This window comes from Antrostomus carolinensis, unplaced genomic scaffold (assembly GCF_000700745.2).
Source record: "Antrostomus carolinensis isolate BGI_N321 unplaced genomic scaffold, ASM70074v2 scaffold42643, whole genome shotgun sequence".
Lineage (NCBI taxonomy): Eukaryota > Metazoa > Chordata > Aves > Caprimulgiformes > Caprimulgidae > Antrostomus > Antrostomus carolinensis.
The window spans coordinates 3299-15530 of record NW_010303877.1 but is presented as its reverse complement, the minus strand read 5'-3'; the positions used below and the strand labels follow the sequence as shown (position 1 = coordinate 15530).

The 12232-nt window shown below is 41.3% G+C and overlaps 1 protein-coding gene across 1 annotated transcript; it reads right to left on the bottom strand.

The window, feature by feature from the left end:
• Positions 1–132: 132 nt before the first annotated feature.
• On the bottom strand, positions 133–11607 carry FKBP9 (FKBP prolyl isomerase 9; the record flags this gene model as incomplete). The annotated part of the gene is made up of 8 exons (XM_010164257.1): positions 11458–11607; positions 10695–10884; positions 9831–9976; positions 8109–8298; positions 5530–5675; positions 4158–4344; positions 2082–2227; positions 133–296 (listed from the first exon to the last, which is right to left on the bottom strand). Coding segments are annotated over exons 1-8 (1257 nt in total), but the record flags the coding sequence as incomplete, so codon positions are not given.
• Between the last annotated feature and the right edge of the window lie 625 nt (positions 11608–12232).

Below are 12232 nucleotides of genomic sequence, written 5' to 3'. Positions count from 1 at the left end.
AGAGAAGAGAGAAGAGAGAAGAGAGGAGAGAAGAGAAGAAGGAAGGGAGAAGAAGGGAACACCCCATTCTTCAACACCTTGATGATGGTGGTAGGAGAAAACAATTGCAAGTATTTCATTGCCTCAGCTTACCTCCTCCAAAAGAACCTCTCCATCATGATTCTGGTCTATTTCTTCAAAAAGATTGGGAGACACTTCCCCATTCCACACAAACATGTACCCTTCAGGCAAGCCCGACACCAGTTCCAGCAGTTCGATGTCGAAAACTAACACAGCACTACCAGGCACTTCTCCTTCTGTCACAACAAACAGCAAAGAGGGGTGTTTATCCTCACTGACGTTGAAGAGTGGATTTCCTTTTAATCCATCATTAAACTTCCTGCTTCAACAGGTTCTCTGCTGTAACCCCCAAGTCCCATGATCCCAAGCCCATTAAATCTTCCTGTTCACTTCAGCAGAGGTGATCAAAACATCAAGGAAGCTTTCATAATAAAACTGCATTTGGTTTTTTTTACTTATAAAGGTAAAACTGCAGGAATGAATCAATTTTCCTTTATCTCACCGACACACTGTGTATCAAGGTGCTACTGACAGTGTTGCAACAGCTTGGGAGGTTCCCTCAATGAAACCACAGAGGGAGTTTAATTTATTCTTGAAAAAGAAAACTGAGGTCACCTCTGAGTTCTGGCCAGTAGCAAACGAGCCATCTCAGTTGTGATTCCTGGGTATACACCAGAGCACTAATGATGGTGCAATGTTTCAGACCACGTGTATCGAATGCAATCTGAATGATGGCAAATGCCTAGGACAGGGATGTTTAAAATGGGTTTTAACACAGCAGACTTTTTATGTTCTGAGGAAATTTTCAATGTATTATATATAACTGTATCATTTCATACTATTGTATAAAATCTGCATATATAATACTCATAATTTTTCACGGAAGACAAGTGAAAATGCTTCTGGATCTCTTCTGACAAATTGATTCTCCATTAAGCTTGGCACATGATGCCTGACAGACAGTCTTTATAAAATACAAACTGTTCTGGAGCTACACAAAGAATATAGTAACTTATGGAACTGTTTCCATACGTATCAGAGTTTGTTGATCTTGGTGATCTCCCGACAGACTCCCTTCCCTCACATCTTTTAACTCAGAAGACCAGTAACAACCACACACACTGGGAGATGAGAGTTCTTGTCACTGCTATAAGGGCAGTTAATGACAAAACAAGGGGAAATGGGTTTAAACTGGAAGACGGGAGGTTTAGATTAGATATTAGGAAGAAATTCTTCACTGTGAGGGTGGTCAGACACTGGAACAGGTTGCCCAAGGAAGTTGTAGATGCCTCCTCCCTGGAAGTGTTCAAGGCCAGGCTGGATGAGGCTTTGAGCAACCTGGTCTAGTGGAAGGTGTCCCTGCTGATGGCAGGGGGGTTGGAACTAGATGATCTTTAAGGTCCTTTCCAACCCAAACCATTCTATGAATCTATGAATCTATGAATCTATGAATCTATATTGTTCTTTTTATGATTGTTGTCCCTGTCATTAAAAATGTGTAAGCCTCTAATGCTCTAAAACAGAGCAAACTGCCTTCAATGTATTGATGTTGGGGTTTCAACAGCACCCATACTGTTCCACATCTTACATTCACTTCATATAGTTTCTGAATTTTGAGTTTTCTCTGAATTTCTAATATATTAGTGCTGAACAGTCCCCTTCACTTTTGTTTCCTGAATAACATGTTGCATGTCCAAGCGTGAGGACCCAATTCCCCATCATCCCCCATCCACAGTGTTTACATCCCAGAGTGCCTGGAGCTTTCCACTGTGACAAAGCAGCATTACTGGGGGTGTGTGTTCCCTTTTGTACTGAGATGGTTTTTCTATTGGCCACGGTAACAGTCTGACTGAAAACGCAACACAGACACTATGTTCATTTCACTGGGGAATGGGGGGGGTGTCTAAAATAATGAAATGAAAAACTCTAAAAAATCCCATTCAATTGTGTCCTTGTACTTAACTGTGTTTCAGTTACTCAATAGATACTAAGGGGATGTGCAATAGGTTTCACACACTTACCAACACCATCTTCTCCATAACCAAGATGAGGTGGAATAACGACTGTCCGTCGTTCCCCAACGCACATGTCTTGAAGGCCCATGTCCATCCCCACCACCACCTGTCCAGATCCCAGAACTATGTTGTAGGTCTTGCCCAGGCTGTGTCTGGAGGGAGGGGAGAAGAGAAAAAATAAAAAAACCCGTCAACATACAATACAGAATTTCAAAATTACCTCAGAACCGGCAGTTTCTAGTTAGTGTCCTATCACTGCCAAAAATCAACTCCATGCCCAATGCTCTGTTCTATGAAGCAGTCACCTGAAGTTGTTCTCAAGGTGGCAAGTTACAGCCAACACCAAACAGAAATGTCCCCACTGTGGACAACTCTTCTGGTACTAAAATTACAGGCTTCTTGAATGAAATCCAATTAAAATGGTTAATCCTGCCAATTAAACCCCCACAGTATTTCATCTCAAAATAGTATTTTATCAATAGTATTTTATCTGAAAAGTATTTTGCCTTTCATATATATATTTTTCACTGATGAAGCTGGGAATTTTTAACAGATATAAAAATTCCAGATGTAAATTTGTCCCAGAACTACCAACCTACATGGATCTGGGTGCCTTCACATGGATCAGCCATCCCTTTAATGAAATCAGTCACTATAATGTAGCAGTCACTTCTCCAAGACAGCTCACTTGGCAGTAAACTGTTACTAGTGCTGTTGAACTGAACTGTATTTTGAGTTCTACCTTGCTGTTTCTAAAATTAGAAATTATCATGAGTTAAAACCCCTGAAGTTAAAACATGTATTGTGATGGTAAAAACAGAGCGTGCAGTGTTAAGACTTTTTACTTGGTATGTGTCACAACAGCAGGACCCTTTCTTCTGTCAGTCTCCCTCCTTTGGTTATTTGGGTTGGCTGTGCTGCTGCAGGACGTGCTTGAACAACAGAGTGTTACTTGGAAAGAAAACAATCCAGTGGCTAGGAGGTCAGCCTTAAAATTAGGAGCACGAGATTCATGATCTTTGCTTCTCTATAAACTGCTTTGACTAAGACAGTCTCAACAATCCTGGGATCCTGCTACCAAACAGGAACTGAGCACTCCTGCCATATAAAAGGTGTTTTGAATCCAAACACATTGCTTGCATACATACTTGCCTACGGCATCACATCACGTGCCTCAGTGTAAACCAGCTTTTCAGCTCTGCAAGCTGTTGTGTACACTGTGAAAACTAGGAGCTGCTTCCTGTGTTAATTACAACCTGTTTAAAAATAGCTTTTCCCAACTTGCTTTCCAAAAATAAAATATTATTTGGATGACTGGCGCTATCCAAAAGATGAAGGAAGGAAAAAAGTTAGCTGTTAAAAGTTTAAACAGACTGCCAGGCAGACAGCCTGATTCATCACCCCACCTGTAGTGTTTATGTTCTTCTCCAACACTCCTACATCCTCTTTGTTCCCAGTTCTCTCATCACAGAATCCCTAAATTGCCCAGATTGGAAAAGACCTTTAAAATCATCAGTCCAGTCATTAATCTCACACTGACAAGTCCCTGACTAACCCATGTCCCTCAGCACTGTGTCTACACGACTCTTCAATCCCTCCAGGGATGGGGACTCCACCACTGCCCTGGGCAACCCCTTCCAATGTCTGAGAACCCTTTCAGCAAAGAAATTTTTCCTCACATCCAATCTCAACTGCCCTTGGTGCAACTTGAGGCCATTTCTTCTTGTCCTGTCACTTGTTCCTTGGTTGAACAGACCCACCCCCACCTCTCCACACCCTCCTTTCAGGGAGTTGGACAGAGCCAGAAAGTGTCCCCTCAGCTTCCTTTTCTCCAGGATAAACAACCCTAGTTCTCTCAGCTACTAATAATCACCATTATACTATGACAGAAAAAGATATGTCTTTTTATTTTCCTCTTCCTATGGGTGTCAGGCAGGCAGACATAAAAAGAAAAATACATTCTAGATCAGAACTCAATTTTTCTCTCCAGAATTATTTACTCCCTGCCAGCCCACTTTGCAGGCAACTCATTCTGCTTTCACAGCTGCTAGGGACATTTTCTTTACCAGGTGATCTACTTACGTGGAGTCTAGCAGAGTACCATCCAGGAGTGAAGCATTGTAGTGATACTTCAAATAATCTCCTTTCTTACTGAGTACGGTGCAGTTGGAAGGTTTGTAGTTGACAGTAATGCTGACCGAATCTGAGGGGTTGTGGAAATCAACCACGTGGATGTCAAAGACCAGCACTGCAGATCCTGGGATCTTTCCTAAATAGGAAGCAAATTAGGGAGGTAGAGAAAGAAATGGAACCCAAACAGGCTTATGATGACAAGGTGCTGCACCCCGTAGGAATATATATTCCCACTGTGTCTGCTACAGAGGCATTTTGCTCTTCTCGTTCAGAATTCAAGGACTCCATCTCCTCTGCACCCAACGTAGGAGAGAGAACCAGTAGAAAAGCACTAAATGCACCAGTTCAACGGTGAAGGAAAAAATCTGCATTATTCTGAATCTGGAAATCCTGCAGCAATGAAGCAATAGCCATATATTTCCTGTGACTACTCCAAATGACTGATTTGTACTTCATGTACCAATTCATTATTCATCATCAAAATTCTCATCGGACTTCTCACGCTTCAAGAAACGCCATCATGTCCAGAAGGTTATATTTCCTTAAAATGTCCTGATAGCAAGCAACTTCTGCCCCCCCTTCCCAGGATAATGTGCAACTGTATTACCAGGATTGACCCAGGAGTGGGTTTTGGAGGAGTCTAATTCTCTACACTGTCAATTTGGATTTGCATTCCCAGAAGAGAGGCTTTTCTTCCAACTCACTTTTTCCAAATAACATCCCAGGAGGCACCTTTTGAAACACCAGCTGTAGAACTGACAGTTAGAAGGGTTATCCTATTCAACCCCTCACAGCAACCTTTTTAGGTAGGAATGAGTTTTCCCAAAGGAATCTTGACTGTATGTTGTACATGCACAGATAATTTGCTGTTACATGCATCCACCGTTTACAGAGGTGGCTTAGGAGTCCACAAAACCTGTGGCTGTGGAAGGAACGGGGAAGAAAACTTAACACAATGAATTCTCTTAGCATGGAGAGCTCGTCATGACACACAGGAAGGAATTGCTCCTCACACTCCAGAGCTCCTGGCATCCAAGTACCAGTCTGCCTGAAATACTAATTATCCAAATAATTTCAGGTCACCAATTACACGTGAGATTATTCTGCATTCTTATTATCCTGCCTATTTAGCTAATGACAATAATTCTGCCAATTCTGGGTGTAATCCCGTCAGTTGCATGCCCACAAAACAATGAACTCATGCATAAGCCTCTCAAAAGCCAAAAAAATGGAACAAATACTTTATACAGTTTAACTACACACTAAACAATAAAGGAAAGATCGTTAATTATGGAAGATTTGAATGAAAAGTAAAGCTCACCTCTTCCTTCTTCTCCATACCCCAGATGTGGGGGGATTATTATTCTTCTTTTTTCCCCAGTGCACACACCTAGCAAACCTTCATCCATCCCAGCAATCACATAACCTTTCCCGACATAGGTGTCATACGTACGATTTCGGGAATAGCTATGGAAAATATTTGCATTTTAGCAGTGTCAGGTGTACTCCAGAAAACACAGAATCTTGTTATAGGTCAGCAACACAATTCTTACACCAGTTAAGGTCAAAGACACAGTCATTAACTAGCACTGGAGAGATAAATGCATCTATTCAATGCATCTAGGCCACCAAGTTTCACCAGTCAGTGACACACACACCAGTTATTAACCAGTACTGGTCACTGGCTAGGTAACAGCTTACTTGCAAATGCATTTGTACCACATCTTGAAAGAAAATCTTATTTATGTATTTTAAACTAAACAAAAATCATGTTTTAACAAATAACTGAAAAAATAATCTTTTTCCTTTAAATTTTCCCTGTCTCACCTCGACTCTAGTTTATCAACTAGATAAAGTTTAGGTTCATTTTCCTGAGACACCCTTCTGACTATCTTCTTTTTCAACCACAGCTACATAGTTCAACCAAGCAGGAGATGGGATGAATGGGTTCTCCTGGGATGCAGAGCATTAAAAGAGTCATGACCACAAAACAGTATCAATACCATCCCTCCCTTCCAAACTATGCCAATCACTTCTGTGTAGGTTGAAAGATCTGCTTCAATACCTAATGATAAAATAAACAAGCCTACAACAAGAAATTATGTTTATTACAAGGATATTACAGGTTGCCCAAGGTTGCCCCCTCCCTGGAATTGTTTAAGGCCAGGCTGGATGAGGCTTTGAGCAACCTGATCTAGTGCAAGATGTCCCTACTGATGGCAGGGGGGTTGGAACTGGATGATCTTTAAGGTCCCTTCCAATCCAAACCATTCTATGATTCTATGATATGTCTGCCTTCTGCCTTTTTTCAAAGCATGCTATGTGAAGACACAACCCAAGGAAGGGAAGACAGAAAGGTTTTAATTCATCTTTACAAGGTAACTCTGAGAAAGAGCAAGACCAATATGGACCCTGATGTAATCCAGAGGTTTATTCAACTGCTCTAAGTCCAGACAGCCCTGGCTCAGCTGTCCAGGGGCAGCTCTGCAGCTGAATATTGCAGGGGAAAAAAAATGAAGGAAAAGACTATCAGAGCTCTCAACCCCAGCCATTCACAGTGCTTCCGCAACTCTACCTGTACTAGTGAGAAATTTTTTCCTGGCCAGCTCCAAGGCTTTCAATAACTGGTATTAGCTCTCTGTTTCTTCACAGACACTTGTCAGACACTGGCCTTTCTTGTAAATTCCACAAGAAGCCAGGATACAACACTCTAACAAACAAGCCCTCTAACAACTGTCAGTGCTTCAGAATGATGTAGAGGCTGCTGTCTACAAAGCCTTTATTACTATTTATTGACAAAAACACTAATAGAAACACTCCAGCCATTTTCAAAAATTGTTTAATTGCTACAGACAATAGTCATCTACGTCTCAAAAAAGAGAGGTTCTGGGCAGGTGCACTGTGGATAAGCTTAAAGTTCTTAGCTTACAAGTTTTCACAAGCTGTAAATTAAGTGATGGCTGCTGATGCAGGTCTCCTGCCTTCTGTCCTCCCACCAAGCTGGAGAGCTAAATGGGGAGGTCAAGGTTGATCCTTACTGCACCTCAATTCAATTACAGGAGATATATTCCCTGACTCCTCCTCGTGGGAAGCAGCACACACGACACACTACTCAGCTAATGTTGGCAAACTGATCCTGATCTTCAGCTTGCAGCAGTTGTAGAAGTATGAAAAAAAGATTTTGTTATTTTATTTTGTGTAACATTTTACAGTGGCTCATTTTCAACTCTTTTTAGTTACTTGTGCCACGTGTTCTGAAAGCTGGAGTGGGGGAGTAAAGTACTGCTCATTGAAGAGCAACCAAAAGTGGCAGAAAGCTGTAAGGGTATTTATTACTCATCATATAATTCTGTACATGAAGCTCATGTACCTAAAGAGTTTTGAATCTGAAGTGAGAGCAATCCCTCTTCCTTTATCACAGAAACTCCGTTGCTGAATTCAGTCTTTAGAGACATTAGCCTCGAAAATGCAAACAGCTTTCAAGCACAAAAGGAAAGGCTGTGCTGAGATTAACCTCAAACTAGCCACTAGCTCACTGACTCACAGTTCTCAGGACATAAAATGGGAATCATATTTATCTTCTCTCTCTTCAGGAATACTACCTATTTGGCAGATAAACTATGGGGCAAAGAGTCTTCAGGCATGCGTGTCTAAAGCATAGGTGGCTTCACCAGGTGGATCACCACCCCTAGATGGCGTTTGTGATACTGTCATAACACAAAACAGGTCTTTGTCTTCCCATACTGAAAAGGTTTCTAAGAGGTTTTTTAAGAAGACTCCAACTCCACACACAAATTTCAAAAAGAAAGGAAAAGCAAAGAATTGTATTTGGGTGTATTAAGGACAAGACAGATAAGTCAAACTGGAAATGGGATGTGTAAGGCTGAATGGTTTGGTTACCTGGAATCAAACAACGTGCCATCCAGAAGCGTGCCGTTGTAATGGTATCGCAGAAAGTCTCCCGTCTGGCTTCTCCGCTCGCAAGATTCAGGCACGTGCTGGTTCTCAATAGTAACACCATCTTTGGGGTTATGGAGATCCAGCAAAACCACATCAAAGACGAGAGAAGCTTGGCCAGGGATCTCCTTACCTACAAAAGTGTTAAGAGCAGAAAATTGCTAAGAAAGAGCAGGTGTTCTAGAAGGAGCTTAAACATGTTAAACATTGAGGGCTGGAGCACCTCTCCTATGAGGACAGGCTGAAAGAGTTTGGGGCTGTTCAGCCTGGAGAAGAGAAGGCTCCAGGGAGATCTTATATCGGCCTCCCAGTACCTGAAGGGGCTACAAGAAAGCTGGGGAAGGACTTTTCATAAGGGCAATTAATAACAAAACAAGGGGAAAAGGGTTTAAGCTGAAAGAGGGGAGGTTTAGATTAGATATTAGGAAGAAATTCTTCACTGTGAGGGTGGTCAGACACTGGAACAGGTTGCCCAAGGAAGCTGTGGCTGCCCCCTCCCTGGAGGTGTTCAAGGCCAGGCTGGATGAGGCTTTGAGCAACCTGGTCTAGTGGAAGGTGTCCCTGCTGATGGCAGAGGGGCTGGAACTGGATGATCTTTAAGGTCCCTTCCAACCCAAACCATTCTATGGTTCTATGATTCTATGTTTGATGAAGAAAAGTAACCTACTGCCAAGCATCAGGCACATCCTCTCTCAAAATAAATCAGCAGGATCTGCTTCTAGTCAGTCATTTTTTGTTTCATGTGTGACTCTGTCACTTAATTCTCCAACTCAATTTCATTCTGTTCCTATTATGATGGCACTGCCTCACCAAAACCAAGAGCCTCTTCAGCAACATCCGTTTTAGTCAACTTCCACATGATGGAAGTTTTAGAAGGGTAAATTGAGTATCTTGGTGAAAAAGCACCTTTCCATCAATACACAAAGCACAGTGTGGGTTGCTTTCACTGAGAAACATTCAGCTCAAGACCTCGGCAAAATTTTAAAACATAACTCCACAAAGTTTTGTTATCCATGGAGATGGCTATCAGTTATTGGTAATGAAGTCATAGAAAGGGTACAGAACCCTCTACACCACTGGCACATTCCTAAACTTCACAGCAGAGAAAGAATTTAAGGAAGCAGCCCAAACTATACCTAACTGCCCCCTCATTTCACATGGGGACCTCTCCATATCACATGCAGGCTACATACAGTCTCATAGGACAATTAATCCATCTTATAGTTATCCCTATAGCATTGGTTGCAAAAAAAAAGAACAAAAATGGAATGAAAAATACATTTTTCTTTTTTTCAAAGTTTTCTGCTCTCTGTGGCAGTCACTGAAATAATTATGCAGTCATCTGACTTCCAGTTTTTGGAGCTACTAGATATTAATCACAGATTATATATTGTCTGATTGAAATAAAATTTCAGTATATAAAGATTACAATTGTATGAACAATATTATCTGTTAATCAACCCACTGGTCAAAGTAAAAAAACACTTTTACTTTCTCATCAGCCCAATCCTGTACATAATGCATTTTAAACCTCTCTTCCCACCACTTTGTTCCATCTGTCTGAAATGAGTAATAATGCTGCCCATAAATTTAAAATACACAAAAGTACAAGTTTGTTTTAAAATATGGATTTAAAAAAACAACAACAAAAAAAAAAACTTTTACCATCTCCTTCTTCTCCATACGCCAGGAAAGGTGGTATTGTGATAATGCGCTTCTCTCCTACGCACATTCCCAAGAGACCCTGGTCCATACCAGGAATCAACCATCCAATTCCCACATAGGTATCGTAAGTTCGCATCCGATTATGGCTAAAAACAAGCAAAAAAATATTTTTTTTTAAAAAACAACCCCACAACCAAATGTCAGACAGCCACAGGAAAGAACAATATTCATTTTCAAAAGCCACACACTATGCACAATATAACTCACAACTTGCTGCTTCAAATAATACATTGCTCCTGGATTTCCCCAGGGCTGGCTGGGTAAGTGTTCTCCAGAGGACTCAGCTATTTCAGGAACCTAACAGAGGTTTTGAAACAATGGCTCACAAACATAAAGGCAGCTGTTATTAAAGCATCGTTTTCCATGGAACTTTAACGAAGTACACATGCTGTAAACTTCATATCTCAGTATGAAAGTGTTAGCAGCTCAATTTCATCACAAACTCTGCTTAGTTTATAAAGCCTGTATCTAACTTGAAAAGCTATGCTGCAGTGGTTATAAAAAATATTAGCTGACTGCAGTAAAGAGTAATAGAAATACAGGGAATGATTTTTTTTAAAAAATATAAAGAATCTGGGGTAATGTTCATGCAGAAATAATGTTCTGTTTTATTGCTTTGAGTCAGCACTGCTGTCCCATAATCCCTGAGGAAATTAGTGACACTTCTATGATGCTAGCTTTAATCTCTTGTCTTCCTGAGCAACCAGCATTAATTGTTAAACCAGTGAAGGGGAGGAAGTGATGCTTTAAAGTGACATCAGATACCTTTTAAAAGGCACACAGACACACAACCCAGCTGCATACCTTGAATCGAACAAGGTCCCATCCAAGAAGGTCCCATTGTAATGGTATCGTACAAAGTCAGACACCTGGACTGTCCGAGGGCACTTCTCAGGTTTGAAGTAAGTCTGAACCTGCACTTCGTCCTCCGAGTTCCAGAGATCGATCAGCAGCACATCAAAATGGAGCACAGCGTTGGGGGGTATCACACCAGCTGCAAACCAAAACAACCAACACAACCTGGTTTATTTCCCTTTTTATACAGTATATTAGCAAAAAGGAAACCAATCTACATGTTCCCTAAATAAAATCCATTATGTACAGCTTAATCCTTTTTGTGTCTATATCCCCCCTGTCCCCTTGTCACTCCTGCAGCTTCATAAAAGGAAGGAGAATCTGGCAACATGAACTGTTATCAAATATGTCCATCAGGAAAACTGCTCTTGATTTAACATTTGTTGCCTCTGAGTCTGCAGAGCAAAGCTGGTTTTGGCACTGACAAGACCTGCAATGCCAAAACACTATAACTATTTAAGAGTGAGGTTGGTATAAATACTTAAGTTTAGTAGCAAGGTTCATTTGCTGAAGGTCCTCTACAGTCAACAGCTCTTCTGCCTGCAGCCTGGAGTGATTAGCCAGGCTATAGGCTTAAGGACACCCCTGAGCAGGGGAAAAATATCTCTAAAATTCACTATTTGCAATTTCTACCCTTGACTCCATTTTCTATCATCTGTTCTGCTGAATCACTTGCACAACCAGCTATTCCCTGGCCTGCTGCTGCACTTACAGACGCCTTGGCTTCCGTAGGCGAGCTTGGGGGGAATCTTCACGAAGCGCCGCTCGTTCACGCACATGCCGACCAGAGCTTTGTCCATCCCAGCAATAAGTTGACCTTTTCCCACAAACACGTTGAATGTAGATCCCCTGTCATAGCTGAAGAGGGAAAAGTGAGTAAAAACGTTAGTGGTTCACTTACCCATCATTCCACTATTGGTTTTTTGAGAGCTGAACCATACCTTGTCTCCCCCTTGACCTGTTTGCTTAACTTTATGGTGAGAGAGCTGCTAAAAGAAAAGGCAAATCCAAATGTTTCTGAGACTTTAACACAGCTCTCCTCCTGTTCACTGTGTGAAATGCATTCTAGCAGTATGCAATGTATACTACAAACACTTAATTTACAGACTAATACTATAAGCAGCACTATAAAATTATGGATGAGAAAGAAAAATTAAACACTCTGACGAGATATGAAGGGATGGTTGTTCCCACAGTAGCAGCTCAGCAGATTGATTTTGGTGAGTAACACCACAAAAACATTATGTGAGATTGATAAGCTTTATGACGTGAGACATCACGTTTGGGGAGTGTCTGTGGGAGGGGAAGACAGGGAAAAAATGATGCTTTTCTGAGTTAATAGCTGTGAGATTTGACAATTGGTTATTCATTTTCTCCTCCTTATTTTCTTCTCCACATTCCCAGCTCTCTCGTCGTTAAGATTTAAATAGGAAAAAATAGAGATGTACTTTAAACAGCAGGTTTGCCAGGTTAAGAATCAAGATAGC